The sequence below is a fragment of the Plectrocnemia conspersa genome, unplaced genomic scaffold (genome assembly GCF_051122295.1).
Source record: "Plectrocnemia conspersa isolate PC_06_02 unplaced genomic scaffold, ASM5112229v1 ptg000008l, whole genome shotgun sequence".
Lineage (NCBI taxonomy): Eukaryota > Metazoa > Arthropoda > Insecta > Trichoptera > Polycentropodidae > Plectrocnemia > Plectrocnemia conspersa.
In genome coordinates, this window is record NW_028277172.1 from 10358147 (window position 1) to 10380189 (window position 22043).

The window sequence follows — 22043 nt, forward strand, 5'->3', positions numbered from 1 at the left end:
TCATGTTTTTATAATAACCATAATGAGTACATTAAGGTTATTATAAAAACATGATCTATTTAATAAGCTGATATGTATTCAAAGCTGATGAGATTTTATTGCTCCCAAGTTACAGATCTAATATTTTAATTTAATGGTTTGTCTTTTATATTAACTTTTAGGAAAAAAAACTACTTTTCTTCATTTTATTTTTTACCAATCCTGTATAAACATATATTTAATAGCTATAAATATATTTTTATACGTTTTAAAAATAAAATAATTATACACATATATGTAATAATTGTGATGTCAGAAATTCAAAGTTACTTTGAATGTTTATTAAAATCTAGATAGTTTATTTGGTCCTTTTTAAATATTATATATCATTAATTTTAGACGTTTTTCCTGGGTCAACGAAAAGTATTTTTCTGACACCAGATTTTATGTCAAACTATTTTAAACAAATATAACAACAGATCCCGTTTTAGCGTTAACTGAATAAATGATCGATTGTCCTTAATATTCCTTTTAGCTAGGCGGTTAAAACGCGTTTTTTCCTGTATAGATGTGCTTAGTACTAATTTCATGTATGTAAATAAAACCCCTATAAGGATTCTACAAATCTGATCAGTTTCATACCATCATTTAGTAAAATATTTTAAAAAATAATCCTAATGCGTTTTAAAGAATCTTTGGTTATTAAAATGATTAACGAACAGTTTTGTTTCCGTGAAAATCACTTAATATTTTAACGGAGCTGATATGTGATAATTTTAATATGAAAAGCTAATATTTAATCTTAAAGACTCTAGAATCTTCTACGAGATTCTGAAGATAATCTAGTATACGTATTATAAAATGTGAATTTTTCTAAAGATAATTTATATCTAAAATAAATAAAATTCCATCATAATTTTTTCCCAGTAATATTTATTTTATCTTATTTTTTTGCTCTATTTTTAACTATACGTTATTACACTTTTTGATAAACTACTATAAAAATAATAAATCATTATTTAAAAGTTAATTAAAATTATAAAATATAAAGAGTCAGTATTTAAAATAAAATAATGCCCAATATAATTAAACTATTGAATGAAGGTAAAGCAAATGTTATATGAATATATTGTACGATGAACATAAATCACTGAACTTGTTATTGTATTTTTTATGAAAGGTTGTCATTTTGTTTCACAATTCTTTAAAAAAATAATTCTAGCCTAACCTATCATATTCCATTTTTATAATTTATAATTCGTTCAACTCATTTGTGTATTGTTCTCGTTTTATTTATGTTATTAAGGGTTATCATTTTTTTAATTGCAAATAATTGTAAAAATAAATTTTGAATGCAATGCACCATTTAATCTTCAATGGAATTAAGGTTGACACTTGTTAACCTCATTTGGAGTTCAATTTGATATGTGACAGTCATGACCGATTGGTAAAGGTGTAATTCGCAACATATTTATCAATAATACAAAAATAAATAAAAACTAAGTATAGTAATAGTTTATTTCAGAATAAAGTTATAAAAATATTTGATTATCTAATAATATGATACCTAAAAATCCACATATATGAGTAATATATATTAAGTATTTAATTAACATTTTTGGAACGGTTTTAAAACCATTTTAACTATACATATACACAATAATAAAATATATCACAAACACACACAAACCCTTATTCGTTTAATCAAATAATATCATATTGAATTGAAGACAAAGGAGAAATACAGCCGATGCTCACCGGTACACAAATGTCCATACATTAGCAAAAATCATGCGAGAATACGTTCATTACCATTGAACAAATATTTAATAAATCAATTGAAATATATTATTAATCAACGTAAATGTTATTGTTTTCTTTTATTTTAAAATTATATACTTAGAAAAGAAAGAAATTCGATCCTTCCTGAATATTTATTAGCATCGACAATCAGAGACTTGGTTATTATAATTATACTTATTGCATAACGTTAATATGTACATATTCATCTACATATGTATGTACAATAAAGGCACAACGAGATTATTATTAAAATATGGAATGTTAAATTATAAATAGTTATAAAATATAAAGAACACTATGGCATTGCTTCAAATTATTAATCCAATTGAATTTTATGGGTATGTAATAGACGCAGTAACTGGTAACTTTTGATACAATTTTTAGTTAAAGTATAAAGTATGACTAGAACGAAGACAATACAATAGCTATTATTATTCATTTAATTTGTAAACGGAGAGCAAATTAATTGCTGGGAGTGTTTGTATTGTTGGGAAGTAAAAGTCGAGATTCGTCGCCTTCTTTCCGTTTTATAAAGGCCACTATAGACACCAACAACGAAATCAAACTGAGTACGACGAATACGTAAAGAACATATTCCACTATTACTGGAACCAATAACGCAATCTTGGCTTGCGAGGCATACTCTTCAGTTAGCTTGACCTCTTGCCTGAACCAAAGAGTTGGATAATATGTCTTGTCAGGTAAATTTTTGAAGAATCTGAAAATAAAATCGCCATAATTATAAAATCTGATAAAATGGGTATAAAACAGAAACCGGTTACTATTTATTATTGAAGCCAAATTATTGGCTTTAGTTGGACTATTGCAGATAATGCAAAGCCAATTTATTGGTAATAAATATAAAAAACTTTGTTGATTTTTTAACAAGTAAGATATTAATATTCAATCCAAATTCCCTTAATCATTTTAAAACTTACGAAATTCCTTTCACGTAATCATGATATAAATTTATTTGAAGCTGTGCTCTGACGTACACCGGAATTCCGGTATAAATTTCCAGTCCCATCTGGAACTGATCTTTTTCACTGTAAAACAAATAAGTATCAAAATATATACATATAAATAAATATATAATAATCATAATTTTATACCTGTCAGGCGTGATTCCGTCAACTTTTGACAGATAATAAGGATCAGCTAAATAGAAATGAGGGAAAGATATATAAGCCGGAGCTCCTAGTTTGCATTTGGATACATCTCTGGCTCCGTAATGCGCACAGTGGGATCCAGCAGTACAGAAACACTTTTCGTCGGTGTAATTCCATCCATTATCAAACACGGAGTCGTCTCCGGAAAACAATGATCCAGTTATCCCTTCGATTGTTATGTCGCCGCTTCGTTTTAAGGTGACAGCACTGAAAAATACAACTCAAATGATAAATCTACTTTCATTAGCCAGATATATAAGAGAAGATACTAACGAGCAAATATCAGTGGCAAAGACAGTGACATTATCCGGTTTGTATTGTGGTGGAAATAGTTCACCCGTGCCACCCTTGACTCTTCCACATTCACCATCATAAAAAGGTACCTTTTCTACATAGTTCCATGCATCCAATATTCCAAGCTTGTCCGAGTCATACTGTCCTGTGTACATATCCATCACTCCATCATATGTTACAGATTCATTTCGCTGAAACATTATTGAAACGTGATTAAAATAATAGTTACACAACAGATCGTTGACGCTTATCGAATATCATACACCATAGAACCATCCGAATTTATCGTAAGGGATTTTTATTGAGGGTATGTTAAGACTGTTGACGAGATCCACCAATTTGTCATCATATCCCTCAAATAATAGTTCGCCGGCCGTTCTAGTTACAAGGGGACCATCTTCTGCCATATGAAGAGTAGCATCGAGCATTATTCTCAACGGTAGCGGTAGATTCCTGCTGAATTCTGCTGCAGACTAAATAAAAAAAGCATGTTTGTAATTAAGGTTACAAGAAATAATACTACACTTCTAGTTTAAGTTTCAATAAAACAGTAAAAAAAGGTACAAAATAACACCATATACATATGTTAATCGATAAATATTGTTTGTCAGCATGCCAAGCATTCAAAAATTAAATAGTTGAGCCTTTTAGCTTTAGGATTTAACCAGCTATTGATAAAATATGCTTTATAGACAATGTGCTGTGCTCTTTCCGAAAAGTAAATATCAAACACAATATTTTTATAAATATGATTTTGAGTTATTAAATTAAGTACAAATGAATTCCAAAGGATTAACACACATAGCTGCAAGGTATCAATCTAGAAGGGTGCACAATTTGTAGTGTTAAAAAAAAAATTATTTTAAATATCGCGCATTAATAAATTTTTTGCATCTATATATTATATTTAAAATTTTGTACATAGACAGAACAATAAACCAGCGGTATAAGTTAATGACCAATAACCGAACCCCATATGGATCCTAGTGTTTTTAAATTTCAATTGTGTCTGAGAGATATGAATTAGTGATTATTATGTAAGTATAATTCCGATCGATCATCACAGATTAGGATTTTATCAATTTTCCTAATCTCACAGATGAATATTGACATCTATTGATAGTAAGCTGTATAAATAGTTTATTATTAATAAAATAGATAGTTAATAATTTACATATTTTGATTTTAATTTAATTTTTCACTCTTTCCCTGTTGTAACGCATTGATGTTGCAAAGAAATATATAAAATTAATACATAAATATAAATCATTATAAAGAAGCTGCAATATTTTTTTAATATTGATACCAAAAAATACTGAGTTTCACCCTTCATCTTCTTTTTTTAATGATACAAAAAAAAAAAATATTGACAATATATAAAGAGCAAAATTTTATGAAAAAATACTCAAATACTACATGAAAAAAATGTATAGCTTTAATATAGTAGAATATTTGTATTAAATTATATTAGATACTTTTTTGTTGATATAAAATAGTAACTGTAATATACTTCTATATGATCTTGATTATCTCTATTGATATTAAGATTAGTTCTAATTTAGTTTCCAACTAAATAAATAACGACTTACAAGCATAGTCTCATTGAATATAATAATAATAAACTTTACTTCGGTATTCTACAAATTTCCCTATCATTATGAATAAAATTATATGTAATTCTATAAACTCATAGTACGTAATTTTCAATAAATACAAATTACCAATGCTATGACGTTGATATTCGTAATCTCATCCGATAGAGAACCATTAGACATTTCTGGTTCGTAATACCAAAAACGTTGTTGCCAGAATCTTATGGTGCCATTTTCATGCCACGACAGATTAACCTGGAATTAAAAAAATAGTATAGCATAATGTAATTAATAACAAATATCGTTAATAAAAATAAATCTTACTTTAGAATGATGTTCTCTAAATACATATGGTCCCATTTCGACAAAATAAGGCTTCACGCTTTTATTCTTAAGCATTTCGTCGGCGTTTGAAATGTTATATAAAAATAAATCTAAATACATAGGTATAGGAGTTTCTTTCCACATCTCGAAACTCTTCGATGAATTTGTTAATATTAATTGCTGAAAATCAATCAATTGAAAATATTGAATATTAAATAAATAAATTTATTATTGCGATTTTTTACTTACATTTTTCAGTATTTTAAAAAATAAACTCGGCCAAACAATCAGCATCGTTACTGAAAACACACAAAAGACAGCTCCACAAAGGAACAGTGACACAATTGCTGTTTTAGAGAACGCCATTTCGATATTTTTGTACAATAAATATGGAAGACTTTCCTCAGTGATTCCAATAAAATTTATTATGCAAATCAAAGTCAATGATTTTATTTTGTCCCATTGAATGTTCGCACTGAAATTGGAGAAAAAACTATTGATGTATTTATACCAAGTATGTCTGTCTTAAAAACCAGATTTTACAGATTTTTATGTCCACGAAACTATTTTTAAATAATATTATGTAAGTCGGAATTCAGATCATTATTTACATTTTTATCATTGATAATTAATTTTCAAGTACATATATATGACGAATGAATTCAGAAACACGCAATACTTGCAACAATCAAGTTCAAAGATTCAAGAAATTATGTCAGTTGCAACACATTTATTTTACTCAATTGACAAGAAATAGTTGCGTTTTTATACCACCCGAATCTAATTGGATTACCACAACACAAAAATCTAACCTTCAAAGTTGGCAGCCAAGTTGGTCATTACACTGATGAATTTTTATTGCAAGAAAGTAATTATTACCAGAATAACTACACTTTGCATTTACCATGACAATAAATAAGTCACAAGGACAATAGGACAATGCAACTAGAGATGAATGCTTCTCTCGTGTTCGCAGTGTCTTAATAGGATCATCAAATGAGCTATATATGCTACCATATGAAATAGTTAATTAAAAATATATACAGAAATATAATTTTTACACCTTTTAGTATCAAACAATTTTGTGTTGACAACTGTATTTAATATTTTTATCAAAACAATAGTAATATTAAATATCTTTTGGCAATTTCCCCAATTAAATCTATACAAATCCTTGGTAGATATCAGACAGATAAAATTATAATCTTAATTATATACACCAGTACATTAAATTGTAGATAAAACATAATCTTCAGATATTAAATTTCAGGATTTAACAATGTCTAGTATAAAATAGTTAGTAAGCGTTAATGCTACATATTCTATGGCATAAAGTCTTAGATGGCAGTATTGCGATTGATAAATCAGGTATTTTATAAAGCATGCAACATTAAAGTTTGTAAAATAAACAATGATAATTAATATAATATTTAAAGCTAACCAAAAAATAAGTCTTCAATAAATCAATTTTTGGTATTTTCAATCAATTTTCCTACTGGATGAATCAAAAGCAGTCGAGAAAGCGAGCAATGAAATAAATTAAGAGTGAAAAGGAGAGTTTCGTAAAATTTCTTGCAATTTTGACATGCATTGTATTTTTTGGTAAAACACAGCATTAGACATTTAGCAGTTCCTTTACTCTCAAGACACAGCCTCAGTGTAACTCAGTGAAACAATACATCATTTTTAGCATACTTAAAAGGGAAGAAATTACAGAATAATGACGAAAGCAATAACAAAGCGATTAAGCACTTAATAAATACCCCAAAAAGGTATTTCTAAAATAATAAGCATCGTTAGAAGAAGTGTGTCACAGACTGATTCTGAGAAAGATGGTTTCCTGTCATGAGTGGTTTTTAAACTGTGACGTACACTGAATGTACATGTCATTTTACTATGTAAATATCTCTCTATAAACATGTCCAATAAAATGTTCATATTTTAGGTATAGAAATACCTGTATTTATTAAATTAGATAATTAAAATAAAGTAATTATCAATTATTTTCAGGATCCATGAATACTTATCCAGCACGTAGACCAACAAATCATTTCAAACATTCGGAAACTGTACATTAAAGCATTGTTTCAAAGACGTTTTGAAGCAACGTATGACACAGAAATACTACTCAAAATATCCTATTGTGGCCATACTGACATTTATTTGAGATTGAATTTGTTACTATTGTAAATGTAACAGTTTGATAACGAGCAGCAAAAGACGGTGATAGAGGAAATTATCTTTAGAGAAATATGAACGAAATAGTGAATGTGTGCGAAATAAAATTTCGTGGACAGATATAATCCCAATAAAACTATATTAAGTTGCGTTATAAATATGTTCTATTATAATGCTATGTTTCATTTTTGCAACATTAAAAAATGAAGGAAAAAAACAAATCCATTGGGCAGGCTTTTAGTGAGTCAGAAACCCGAAGTACTGTAAGCATCTGATGCTTTCATGAAAATGAAGTCCTCTTCATGACAATAACACTTTTCTCCATTGTAAGATAAGTTATAATAAAGTTCTTTTTTTCTTTTCTTTTCTATTAGAAATGAGTCGATTGCATTATTTGGCAACCAGGTCAGAGAAGCATGCTCAATGATACTAAGCACTAAGTCATTATACAAGGCGCAGTGTCCTCAAACTCCTCAAGACAAATCCAAATATCTTAGAGGCTTTATTGCATATGTTCTCTATACGCTGACGGAATTTGTAGTTTGCTTAAAATAGGATACCCAAATCGGTCATAACTTATGTGCAATGAAACACTGTTATCCATTTCATTCTGAAACATTGTTATTCATTTAATATTAAAAATTAAGTGGCGTTCTTGTTCTAGAATAGGGTATGAAACGACATATTTTAATGATAAACGTTAATCTATTAGCGGATGACCATGTACATATTTTTTCAACACGAAATTGAAATTTTCGACAATATCCAGTGGAATCTATTTAAAAGAATACTCAATGGTGTAAAGTAGTAGTAAAATACCAGAATAATGTCTGAAGGCAATTTATTTATGTTGTTTTTACAAACTTTATTAATTTTTATAGAGCATTTGCAAGCAATCAAATGACTACAATAATAACAAAATTGCTAATGTACAATAGTTTGAATTATATAGATATAAAAATGTTCTATTGAAAAGTTACATTTTTAAAGAAATATTCAGACAGTGACGCTTTCTACAAATTTGGATGTTGTATCTAAAAATAATCTTGAGACCAACTTATCAGAAATATATTTTATAAGCATTACATTTTGATTACTGTTTCTTAATTAATCAGCCATCAGTTATAATGTCAGGATAAAAACACAAAAACGAATAATCTGAGTATACAGATAGTATCTAAAAGTCTCAACACAATGGACAAACATACTTCTTTTATTTATATTTTAATTTTACATATTGTTGAAAACATATTAAGCGCTATTATTAGAATTATAATTTGATTTATCCCGATAACAAAGACAAACGGATCGGTAGCTAGTGCTTAAATATTAACACATTGTGTGCTGCTCATTTGTACAACTATCGTTAAGAACCGCTAATTCACTCATGCGTCATTCAAAATTTTAATGTTGAAAACTGTTATCTTGTATAATATATAGTATAATAAAATAAATAAAAATATTACATATTTTTACATAAGCCTCTGAAAGATTTCATAACCAACGGTAAATCAGGCGTGAATGGATATTTTTATTAAAACTTAATTATAAGCACGTCAATTTGACGGGTGTCATTAAAAATAGGTATATAATGACAAAAATAAGAAGTTTCCGAAAACAAAAATAGTGTTAATACATTCGTATTGTTCAAACATAAAAAATCTGTCTGATACAAATCAAATCAGAATATAAATCAAAAACGGGTTTCGTAAATCTAGTATTAAACAGTTTTCTTGTCATTAGTTTTAAGCCTCGCTCATAAAACTGTCATCATAAAATAATTGATGGTAATATAAAATAATGCAAAATATTATTTTTTCAAATTATTTACATTATAAATTCATATTTAATGTCTTATTTTGCCTACATCTCAAAAGATCATAATTTTGAAGCAATTACTATAAAATTTATATTAAATTAATTAGTTTAGTGTTAGGCTTCTAAATTATATAATAAGATTATTAAATTTGACTTTAAAGGTTACAGTTCAGTTTGAGTTTTCTAACATGTTGTAACAGAGAGGAAACTAGCATCAGAAACTGATAGTGATCCTATTACAATGGTGATTATATATTATACACATAAAGAACAATATACGTGAGTTTAACATAAGAATATTTAAAAAATATATTCTTTAACGAAACTAAACGTGTTTTGAATCCATATAAAAGCAGCATTACGATGGCAAATACGCTTTTACATTAATAATTTATGTATTTTTTATAGAATAATACAAAATCTAAAAATAAACAACAACATCACACTGATTAGTCATATAAAAATACTGCCATGTGATTAAAATATGTTTGTATGATATACGGTTTAGAGGTCAATGTAGTGTAATCTTCCTGAACTTTGTACATTTCATAAGCTGATATTTTATATTTTTTTTAAAAAATATTTAATATGCATAAATATAAACAATTAGTCACTTACATTTCTTATAGCACAACTACCTGAGTCACAATGACTTGGCAAAACGTTAATGAATTGAATTGCTTCCAGCACTGATGTATGAATGAAATATAATAAGCACTAGTGTATTTGGTACAAAGCAAGTTTAAAAATAGCTCAGGTCTTTGACATGAATATGAATCAAAAACACAAAGATATGCATATAATTGAATAATTAATTATAGTATAAATTGTGAGAAAATGTTTTAATTAATTCACTTCTTGGTGTATTCGTGAACGATATTTTTTAAATGTAGGTTATTATAAAATAAATGTAGCATGCAACAACAAAGCTTACTTCATCGCTCGAATGCACAGATAAGAAGGATACGCAATATACGATTTTCATAAACATTCTTTTTGCGATTACCAGAGCATAACGGAGTGTTAAAAAATAAATGGTAATTGAATAAATTATTTTTTTATAATCAAATTAATAATATTATTAATATTATTAATTTGCATAAACTGTGTTTTGGAATGCTTATATTAATATAAAAACATAAAGTGATAACAATATATAATTACAATTATGACGAACGCGTCCGCTTGAGTTCGACGCGTACAACAAATAAACAGTTCGCGGAACACGGAACTGTCACTACTCAGTGCTGCCAACGTTGAAATTCATTTTAAAAGTTTGACAGGGCTACCATTTTAATTATAGTGTATCCGGCTTAGAAAAATACTGGTACGGTTTAAAAAACTTAAAATCGTGTTTCTTGTATAAAATGCAAATTATGTACTTTAAATTGTCGGGTTATTTTTTTCATATTAAAAAATTGCCCTTTAACACTTTTCGTTGTATATCATTATTACACTATTTTAATATTTGTTAGCTAGCACGATGCCACGCTAAAAAAAAACTCTAGTAATTACTCCTATGCGCCTGTTAGCCAATCACATTTCTGCGTTTATGAATCTATTATATGGAGTAGAAATGAATATGAAAATATTTTATAGTTAGTCGGCCTCCATTAATTATGTCTCTAGAAGTGGAAATGTGCCTTATTTTCTTTGTAAAATCAGCATCAACTTCCTGCTGCTCTCACTTAATCTGGTTAAATTCTTCGCTGTCCGTGATTTTTGGGTTTCAGTTATTGTGTTATCTGAATTGTATACGGATGTAGATGCATGTTCAGATGCAAAATGCACCAAAGGGAGCCTTAAGAAAAGCCTGAAAGCTGCAAACGCCGACGAATCGGCAATTACGGGTCTTCAGCCACACTTTTGCTTACAGCACCAATATTCAAGACTGAACAGGCGCCACGATGATGCATAGGCCTTACCTTATCTTCGATGCTTCTTGGCCTCTTAAATTTTTTCATTATAATCTTTCCATAATTTTTGATATACTATAAGAACAATTGTTATTTCTGAACGTAGTTCGTAAATGTGCTGTTGCCAACTAACATTTGATACTTTGAACACGCATGATTATTTACAGCTGTCTGATTTACAGTACTGCTAACATATGAAACTCGATTTGATTCTCCCGTACTTTTATATAGAAGATTTTTAGTAACTATTACTTATACATATTTTAAAAATTAAGTTAAGCACTAATAATGCAGTAAAAATTATAAATAATAATATTTATATTTGTTTTGGGAGTAGTTTTCAAGTAGTTAATCAGTACCCAAAACGTCTAATAGTTTATTAAAAAAATATATTTTTGAGCTTCAAATAATATTTACATATGTTATTATATAGTAATAAATATGTTGTGATATTAATTTTATTTTATTATTTATTTAAATTTAATATGTATTTATTTCGCGTTTGACAAATGTCCTAAGAGCGTAAAATTCGGGCATAGTCGCGTGGGCGGCGGCTGTCGATTGACTCCGAGAAACCGAAGAATAAGATGAGCGCGGCTGAGGTGGCTATCCCGGCGACGGGGGCTCCGACTCCCGGGCCCCCGCGGACCAATCGCACCACCCTCCGCGACTCCAACATAGTCAAGATCGCCGTGCAGCCTCCGGAGGCGGGCAAAGTGCCGCTCCTCATAGAATTCAACCAAAGACTCCCTCTCACTAGCATCGTGCAGGATCTATGCCATTCCTGGGGCCTCACGGACCCCGACCACTATGCCTTGCAATTCAACGAGAACAACAACAGAAACTATGTGACCGAGAAGAACCGCAATGACGTCACGAACGGTCACATTTTAACGTTGAGGCAATCTCCGGCAAAAACTGCAGAAGAGATCTTATCGCAGATCGGTCCCGGCGTCTGCAACGAAGACAGAGCCGTTTCACTCAAACGACTATCCACTCTCAGCATGGACGCTACGTTCGTACAAGAATTTATAAGTAAAAAAGGTCACGGTATACTCATATCCGGTATTGAAAATTCGAAATTTAAAGGACCAGCGCTAGGTTTCGCCCTCACGTCTTTCGCTGAACTCATGGAACACGGCCAAATATCTTGGGATATTCTTGAAACGCCATTCATCGCTAAGATAGCCAGCTACGTCAACAACCACTCTCAAGATCCGTCCGTTATTAAGGCATGTTTATCTATATTAGAAAACGTAGTCTTAAACGGCACCGGTAAACACGCCATAGTAGAAAAAGAGATAACGATACCGAATTTAGTCATGCATTTGCAATCGTCTTCCGACAATCAAGTCATTCAACAGAATACCATCGCTCTCATCAACGCGCTGTTCTTAAAAGCCGATCTAGGTAAGCGTAAAAGTATGTGCGCTACTCTATGTTCGAAACAAGTCAGAAATTATATACTATGCAACGTCATACAGTCGCCTAGAGAGGTCGGAACCGAAATGGCTCATCAATTATACGTTCTTCAAATGCAATGTCTCGGTTTATTAGAGCACAAAATGATCAAAATCGATCCGCAAGATCCGGACGCTTTAGAGAAAATCAAGGAATTGAGGCGTATCGCTTTTGAAAACGACGTCGGTAATATAAATGTAGACGTCGCCACAAGAAAACAGCTCGGTCAAGCCAAAGATTACAAAAAGCTTGGTTTCAAGAACGATACGAATCCTATATTAGACTTTGCCGACGATCAGTCGCCCGGGATGCTAGCTCTCGATTGTATGCTATATTTTGCGAGAAACTATAACGATCTTTATACTAAAGTCGTTTTAGAAAATAGTTGCAGGGTAGACGAACACGAATGTCCGTTCGGAAGGACCAGTATCGAACTTGTCAAACTCATGTGTGAAATATTGAGAATCAAAGAATCGCCGAGCGAGCAAGGTCAGCAATATCATCCCATGTTCTTTACGCACGATCACCCCTTCGGCGAATTCTTCTGCATTTGCATCGTAGTATTAAACAAGACTTGGAAAGAGATGAAAGCGTCGACGGAAGACTTCGTTAAAGTCTTCAGTGTCGTTAGAGAACAAATCTCGAGAGCGTTACAAACTTATCCGATTAGCTTAGATAAGTTCAGACTGAAAATGCAACAATTGACGTACTCGGAGATCAGACAAATATGGCAACAAGAGCGTACTATAAGAGAAGAATGGGAATCGCACGCAAAACCGATCGTCGAACTACGAGATCAGATCAGACCCGAAATAATGGATTTGATCAAACAACAACGACTCGGTCTATTAGTGAACGGCACTAGATTCACTAAATATACTTCGCGCGGAAGAATCAAAGATAAATTTTGGTTCGTTCGATTATCGCCGAATCATAAAGTGTTGCATTACGGCGATTGTGACGAAAAGAGCAATCCTTCCATTGAAGAATTGACGAGTAAACTGGCCGTGTCTGATATTAAAGGCCTCATAGTTGGTAAGGAATGTCCTCATATGAAAGACATTAAAGGACGTAAGACTGCTCATCAATTGGCTTTCTCGATTACATTGGACTCTCAGGATACTCCTTCGTTGGATTTTGTCGCTCCGGATGAACAAGCTTTCGATTATTGGACGGACGGAATTCACGCTCTACTGGGGAATAAAATGGTTAGCAAGATGTGCGAAAACGATCTAGAAACGTTGATATCCATGGATATAAAATTGAGGTTGTTGGATGCCGAAGGTATTGACATTCCACAAGACCCTCCCCCGATTCCTTCCGAACCGGACAACTATGACTTTTTCTACGACCTCAAATAAAACATATCAAAGATGGAATTATCCATATTTTTTCAATCAAATATTGTATGTTAAGATTAATTTAGAATTTTTATTATATATAGGTAATGAAAATATTAACACAAATTTATATAGTTTCACAAATATAGCAAAATTTTATTTAAATCCTGAAATTATTATTATTTATTTAAAAAAAAGACAGTTTTATTATTATTATATCACTATAAAAAGTCAAATTTTCAGTCCTTATATATGAATTCAACATAAAATTAAATTATTTTTATATAATTAGAACATGAAAATTGTGTTCAAACTAGTTTAATTAAAAATTCAGTATTTCAATTTACTACCTAAATTGTAAAGAATAAATTAATTAAAATATTTTATAATATTCATTCCAATGTGTGTGTGTTGTATTATTTTAGTATTATTTTTTACATAATGATAGTCGAGTCATCTTTAAATAAACATTGTAATTAATCATTAAGCTTTTTAGTATGGTTGTATCAACATAAATTTACTATGGTATCCAAAGATATATTTATGAATATAATAAACATATAAATTCAAAGTTGAGTCAATTTTCTTTAAAAAGTGAAAACTTTCACCCCTGAATAATCATCTACTCCCAAAATATTTATAAATCTAATGTAAGTGAATTGAGATGACTTTACGTTATTAGATCACAAAGTCGAATTCAACTAGCACCAGGAATGGAACCATGGAGTGAAGGGGCTATCGGGCCAATCGCCTCCCCCAAATAAAATCGTTCCCTCACCGTCGCAGTGGAAACGCTTGGTTATCTAGCAATTATATTAAGACTTTTTATAACAATATTACGATTTACAATAAATGAGGATCGAATGAACATATCTAAACTGATTTTTGACCAATAGGAGAGCGCAAAAACCACTTATCCTTTCTCAGAAGTCAAAAGCAAAAAAATCGTGCTGTCGCCGTCGCAGTAGTAACGTTCATATTAAGACTTTATTACAATAAGTGAGAATCAAATTAAAGGTATATAAACCGAATTTTGAGCATTAGGAGGACGCAAAAAACAATTACCCCTTCTCAGAAGTCAAAAATTCACGTCAAAAGCAATAAAATCGTGCCGTCGCAGTGGTAACGCTCAGTTATCTAACAGTCATATTAAGACTTTATCAGAATTATATTTTCGGTTTTGAAATATTGCCTCCACTTTAAAAAAATTCTGGATCCGTCACTGATTCACACTATAAAAAACATTAAATCGCACTAGTCCTAGATGTTCACAATTAATTACAATAATTTTTTTTTCTCAAAATGAAGATTTTGGTAGGTTGCTCAAAACAGAATGTAATGTCTCCTAGTTTAAATAGTTATGATTGAAAAGCCTAAATAATAGAGTAATTGGCAAAAAACAATATTAGTATCATATTCAATATATATTCTTAACTAAATATAACTTATTAATGAAAAGTTAAACATACTTATCACTAGCTTGAACTCTCTTTACAAACTTCTTTGTTATTTTTAAAAGTGTACAATTTAATTCACTATAAAATTTGCAGTGCAATAAAGCTTACACTGTTGATTCAATTCCTTATTCAGACTACGTGTTATTCATTAGTCAAAATATCCTTTCAACATGTGCAGATGTGACTAGCGGGCTCAATATATATTCTATAAATTTAGTATCAAGCCTTTCCTCAAGATTTGTTTTAAATCGTTGAAACAATAGCTACTGCTTGGCTAACAAATGTTGTGGGTGTGGCTATTGAGAAGCAACCACAATGGTTTCGTTAATAGAGGGTCACTCAATAAAAATTCTCTGATGGGTCTAAATAAATTTTACCCATTCGTCAAAGCTTCTTTAGAGGAAGATATAAAAAGGTTGATACTTAGCCAATTCGAAACACACTCACGCTTTTTAGATGCACCAACATCAGTTCTTCAATGAGTTGACTGCCTGCTACAACTTTTTTTGATTAGCTCGGAATTCTTCGGCACTCGACACTGCCGCCCGATAATGAGATCTTATTTAAATCTGTACATCGGTATACATAATAACTTGTACAATAAATCACAAACTCAAACAACACAGACGATTCTTTACAGTAGCATCAGGTTAATCTAACTGATTAAAAAATGAAATATTTATACAAAAATAATTTGCGGTTATCTGAATACTAATGCAATTTATTCTTAATTGAATATAAAAAGTACGCAACAAATGATTACGTATTCAACAATACAGATAAAAAATCGTGGCTTAAAAACAACGATAACAATTATCTGTTTTTCTTTGTTTTATAGTATCATTCAATAGTCCAAATTGTTGATAGAGATAATAGGTTCAAAACTTAAATTGAAAAAAAGTATTTTACTAAACATATTTTATTAAATATTGTATAAGTTACATTTTTGTTAATTACATATATTTTAATCTATAATACGAATTTTTGGAATAGAATTTGACATTCTTAGTTTAAGTAATACAACATATTTCTGATTAGGCTAAAAGCGCTGTGCATTGTTTTAAGTATTCTGTTATAAAAAATAGAAATGGAATTTAAAAATTATTATAAAAACACCAATTTTACATAATTTACTATAACAACAATTTATAATACAATTGGAGTCTCTGCATTATTTTTTTTATTAAAACTACAATCAAAAAGTAATCTATGAATAGAATTATATTTTATAAATAATTTAAACAGAGACTCAATATTTTATCTAATAATGGATTTTTAAATATAGTTTAAGAAAAATATTTATCGGTACATGACAAAAATCTACACACTTAAAAGATAAATTATTAAAAAAAAACAATATATTCGTTAACATACATATCTTAACAATTCAACTATTTCTTTATATTACAAAATTAAAGGCAATCAAACTACTTGCACTCAAATGGCATTTCTATTTACATACCCTGAAGTGATTCCAATTGCCAAACGACAACACACAATTAACTCAACCGATGTTATGTCACTTAATGCCTTCAAAATGTACAAGATAGCCAAAAATTATACTCTTGGAAAAGAATCAATATACTTATATAAAACATTTTTGTAATAAATATTTTATAACCTACACAGTACAATTTTATCACAATTATTATATTGTATCACTCATTCTTATTAATTAACAATAGTTTTTATTCAACCTTTTACAACCACATCCATTTTATATTAATGTTATAATAACAAATAAGGATTGTCTCGACAAGACTAAAGCAAAATAAATTATGTATACTTCATTCACAATGCCGAGTCAGTACCGTATTAAACAATAATTATCACAAATTCTCAGAAATTAATTTTTAATTATTATTCAGTAAAGTGATGTTTGTACGGTTGAAGAATTTTTTGCCATTATTGCCAATGAAGCGATGCACTCACGATATATTATGTATTATGAAGAGAAATTGTTGTGAATCACCGATTAGAGCAAAAAATATGTTAGTTCTACATGACTGGTAACAAACAACGACTAGATACTACACAACGAGAAATAAAAGTTTACCAGTGATAAAATCAAAAAATTATACACATACTCAACAATTATATTCGGAATGGTGCTGGCACCGATTCCCAAAACACACATATATATTATAATACAGAATGCATTTTAAAATTATTACCTTATACTAGGATCTGCAGTATAATATGCATTTTTAATAGTTTATGTGAAACAGCTTTAATTAATACCAATAATCTGTATTAATCTGAGGGTCCAAATAATCCTTCAGTTGCTAATGGCAGGAAAAAGAGAAGACAAACGCTGGATTGTAAGGAAAGTCCTGTTCAGGTTGACTAATGACTTAATAATAATCTCGATATGTGATTTCGAGACGAATGCTACGCAACTTGTGGGTCGACAGTGAGGAACTCGGAAGTATTAAATAGTATGGATAAGAAAGTGAGAATAAAAAGCATCAGTGATTCGAGGCTTAAACATGAGTGTAGTACATGAACTTATAAAAGATGTTTGCGGATCGACAACCGAAAACGGATGTTGTTAATATAAAATTAATATCATCGATATGGATCGGCAAAAAGCATTTTTTATACACAGTAAGCACTGCAGATCCGGATAATAGTTAAGATAAATACTGGAAGATTTTCAATTTAACATATCCGAATATAAATTTAAAATAACAATTACGTCTTAGAGGAAGTCATTTTTATATTAGAAAATAATTTCAAATCATAAGGAATCAAATTAGAATACTTTTTCAAGGAATGACAAGGTATTAGTTAAAGTGTCAAAAAACAATAGATAAAGCTTATCTAGTTATTAATCGTAAATTTTTTAACTATTTTTAACGATTTGATTCGAGACGACTCTAGTGGCTTCGGCCGCGTTCGGAATTAAGAATCTATCCATGTCTTTGATGACCAAGGTGTCTCCCTCCGGCACCCCGTATTTGAACGTTATCAATTCAGGATGTCGCTTCTTTGCCGTAATTTTAACGATGGTAGATAACGGACGTCTTACGATAATTTGCACGGAGCCTTTACGACTGTCGACTTCGCGCATTACGATTAAATGACTATTAGTTACAATTAGATAAGCATCGTACATGTAGCCGTTGAGCTTCACCTCTTGACACTTGAAATGTTTTATGATATTCGGATTCTTCAACCATTCTCCCAAATCGACGATCTCTTGCAGGTTGTCTTCGTCGGGGGTCAATTCGTCCAGGCCTATTTCTCCGTCGTTATCTTCGTCTATGCTGAAAACCGGAGCTACGTTACGATATCTCTTGCCGTTTCGATCGTTCTTAGACACGTGGCGCTCGACCACCGGCGAATTAGCATTCGGATTGACGATGTAATCTATTAATTTTCCGGTTACTTCTTGAGATTTGCTCTTCATGGCCGCTGATAGTTTACTGAACAGATCGACGGACGTAGAGTTGATTTTTTGGACCAGGCGCTCTTTGGGTTGCATTTGAGCGTTCGGCGAGCAAACTAAGCATCGGGTAGAATCATGATCTTCTAAGCAGTCTACCATATGAGATCCGAAATATTCGTGTATAGCAAAATATCCACCGTCTAACATTGATACGTGTCTTATGTTTCTTTTTAAGAACGACGCGACGACCATATGTACGTTGCCGTCTTCGTCGTTTCGTCCCGATCCTAAGATGCACAAGTGTTCTCCGGCCGCTAAAGAGTTTGCGGCTAAGGCTTGTCGTTGTGCGCTTAAAAGACCTTGAACGGCCGTAGCGAACGCCGACGGTTCTTGAAGCATCAAATTACAATCTAAATGAAAGGCTGTCGATAAATGTCCAGCGTTGTATTGATCGGCCGGTCGACAATCGACTAAAAAGAATCTCACTCCGTCCGAATCCGGACTCATCTCCATCGTAGCGTTTTCAACTAGCTCATGAACAGAAACCGGTAGACATAAAGCTTGAGTGACACTCTTTAAAGACTGCAGATTGCTATTATCGGGCCCGAACAAGATGGAAGCGATGTCAGATTTGAACGAAGTCGGTGTTTTGTGCGAATAATACTGAGCTAAAGAACAGAAATCGTTCACGTCCTCGGTTTCTAAAGCGCCGGGCATATTGCTCAGAAGCTCGATGATCTCATTCTTAGGCTCAGATTTTTTTGATAATATAACTTCCCGAGCGTTTATGATAACGATCAACGCTAAGAAAAATATAAAAAACGAATCAGACTGTTGAAAGTACAAATCCCACATGGCTTGAACTACGGGCAATATACAAGTTCCGGCGAATAAATTCTGGAACCACGATAGGCAATACTGCTCCGGTGTGATACGCTTCGTATCCAAAAAGGAACACAATTCGGGATCGTGATATTGGAGAAGCAACCATAAAATATGAAACGGAGCGCCGTTTTTGTTACAATTCTTAGCCACGTACAAATTGAGCAATTGTTCAAATAAATTATACGTTTCTGAACGTGGCAGTTTAAGATTTAAAAGCGGCAAGAGTAGCTCAATCCACCCGTTATTTTGTGCGTATTGTACGCCTTTGGACTTACAATAGAACGTCAAGATCGATTCTAGGTCGGACGTTACGGAGACTTTGTCGCCTTCGTCGTTTCCTAGCTTCTGAACGAACTTTCTGACGTCTTCCCTCAATATGTTTTGATTAGGCAAGTCGAATATTTCGTTGAAGTTGATCATTTGGTTGCCTTTATTTTGTACGTTCAGACACACCTGCCAGACTTCGGCTCTTACATTGTCCGGAATCGATTTTCCTTTGCATACAGCGTAAATGTCGCTGGCGGTGCAATCGTCTAAGAGTACCGATTCCAACTCGATCACCCTAAAAATTTGGACGATTATAAATAAAATAACTAACATATAAAGTAATACAATTGTATGAAATCTGAATTGTAACTTGAATTTTAAAAATATTTATAATGTAATAATGAATGAAAGTCGAAACAGCAATAACATCACACAAATATCAATAAAATATTGTAGCCAATCGAATACTACAAACCGTCGTCTTTTCAAGGTTGTATTATCTTTTAAGGCACATTACGCACTGTTTACATTGCGGGAGTGTGACCAATTTTAGATTAAAGAAGAATAAAATAACAGCTGAAGGTAATGCAATCGTGGAATTGGAGTATGAATGATTTCGCAAAAAGGATATAACGGTTAAAACGTTGCGGCAGTGCAATAGCTTACCATGTGTTATCGTCGTCGTCTAGAGCCATGGCGACAGCGGATGGGGAGATTGTACGAAAATGACAGTCCAATGACAAACGCCGAAACGTCACACATGGGCTAGTGTTGCCACGCATCAATTTTATTTGAAACAAATAAAGATCATTTCTTATATATCGTATAATTTCTTTATTTATATTTTTATAAACCAGTCAACCAGTCGATCGTGGCATGATTTTAATTCGATCTTTGTTTCATTCTTAAAATGTATTTATTTTTACAAATCTAGCATGAAAACATCTAAAACACTTTCAAAGTATTCGTTGTATTGCTGTATACTTTAAATAAATTGAATACAGATACGCTCTTGCGTATACTCCGCATCTGATACCTTAATTTTTTTGCGCCCTCCTAATGACCAAAATTCGGTTTGAATATATTCGAATCAGCCCTTTTATATCAGAAGTTCATAATAATATCGGTAAGAATAGCTTTCATATTTTTAAAACATGTTGTAACATCAAAGTGCAGACAAACTATGTTACAATATGCGAGATGCGACATCTGTCTGTATTTCTTCTTACGCTTATTTACCGCTGAGAGAAATATTTTGGACTTTATAATTAGTTTTAGAAAATTCTTTTTTTTTTTCGAGGTTACAAAGAAAATGGATTCAAATTAATGAAAATTGCAGCTCGTGAATTATCAGCAACCCTTGAAATATCATTTTCTAAAGAAGTTGATTGCAGAAGGCGAAAAGTGAAGAAAAAATTCGATATTCGAAGACCTACACATAATATTGAAAAAAATCGAATTCTTCAATTGTATAGTAAACAAGACAATTAACGCAAAAAGACTTGGATTTGATAACCTAAAATATCATGAATCTTTTTTTAAATTTTTGAATACCATCAATGGTTTGGTTAATGTTTCACCAGATGCATTGATAGAAAATTGTAAAAAAAATGTAGAACAAGCTCACTCATAATGAATCATTAGATATTGCTGCCATTAAAATCTGTAAAGAACTAAAATTACTCTGGAGATTGTTTAAGCAACATTCTTCCCCACAAGAAGACCTAAAATTAACGATTAGAATTTAAAAGAGATATATCCCAATTCGAATAATTCTGACAATTCCTATATCTGTAACTTGTCTTGAGAGAATTTATGGTCACGAATGACCGAATAAAGACTGAAAAGGCTTTTAATTTTATCTATTGAAACTGAGATGACATAAATAATAATAAAAGCAAGAAAATATAAATTTATATTCTAAATTTAAATGACATTTATTTATAATATTAGTATGTACCTCAACTAGTGATAATAACTTAAATTGTAGTGTAAAAATATTAATTTACGTGCATTATAGATTGATATTATTTTTTCTGTTGTATAGTTATTATAGCTCTTTTACATAATTGTTTGTCAAAAATTTACATAAATATAATATATTGCACGATTTGAACGACAGGAGAACAGGAGAGTTTATTTGCATTAACCGCAAAAGTGAGCGTGAAG

General features: G+C 31.1%; 3 protein-coding genes across 3 annotated transcripts; 1 reads left to right on the plus strand and 2 right to left on the minus strand.

Moving 5' to 3' along the window:
- Nucleotides 1-1852: 1852 nt before the first annotated feature.
- Nucleotides 1853-10369, minus strand: LOC148232937 (protein croquemort-like). Its single transcript, XM_088190901.1, has 9 exons — nt 10322-10369; nt 5411-5636; nt 5162-5341; nt 4967-5092; nt 3509-3718; nt 3225-3436; nt 2895-3158; nt 2721-2828; nt 1853-2500 (listed from the first exon to the last, which is right to left on the minus strand). Exons 2-9 carry the CDS (start codon nt 5525-5527, stop codon nt 2245-2247), a joined length of 1473 nt encoding a protein of 490 aa, XP_088047027.1. The 5' UTR covers nt 5528-5636; nt 10322-10369; the 3' UTR covers nt 1853-2244.
- Nucleotides 10370-11608: 1239 nt separating this feature from the next.
- Ced-12 (engulfment and cell motility Ced-12) lies at nt 11609-14445 on the plus strand. Its single transcript, XM_088190896.1, has one exon. It carries the CDS (start codon nt 11661-11663, stop codon nt 13893-13895), a length of 2235 nt encoding a protein of 744 aa, XP_088047022.1. The 5' UTR covers nt 11609-11660; the 3' UTR covers nt 13896-14445.
- A 1789-nt stretch (nt 14446-16234) lies between these two features.
- On the minus strand, nt 16235-20634 carry TBC1D23 (TBC1 domain family member 23). Its single transcript, XM_088190377.1, has 2 exons — nt 20541-20634; nt 16235-20169 (listed from the first exon to the last, which is right to left on the minus strand). Exons 1-2 carry the CDS (start codon nt 20567-20569, stop codon nt 18177-18179), a joined length of 2022 nt encoding a protein of 673 aa, XP_088046503.1. The 5' UTR covers nt 20570-20634; the 3' UTR covers nt 16235-18176.
- Nucleotides 20635-22043: the final 1409 nt, after the last annotated feature.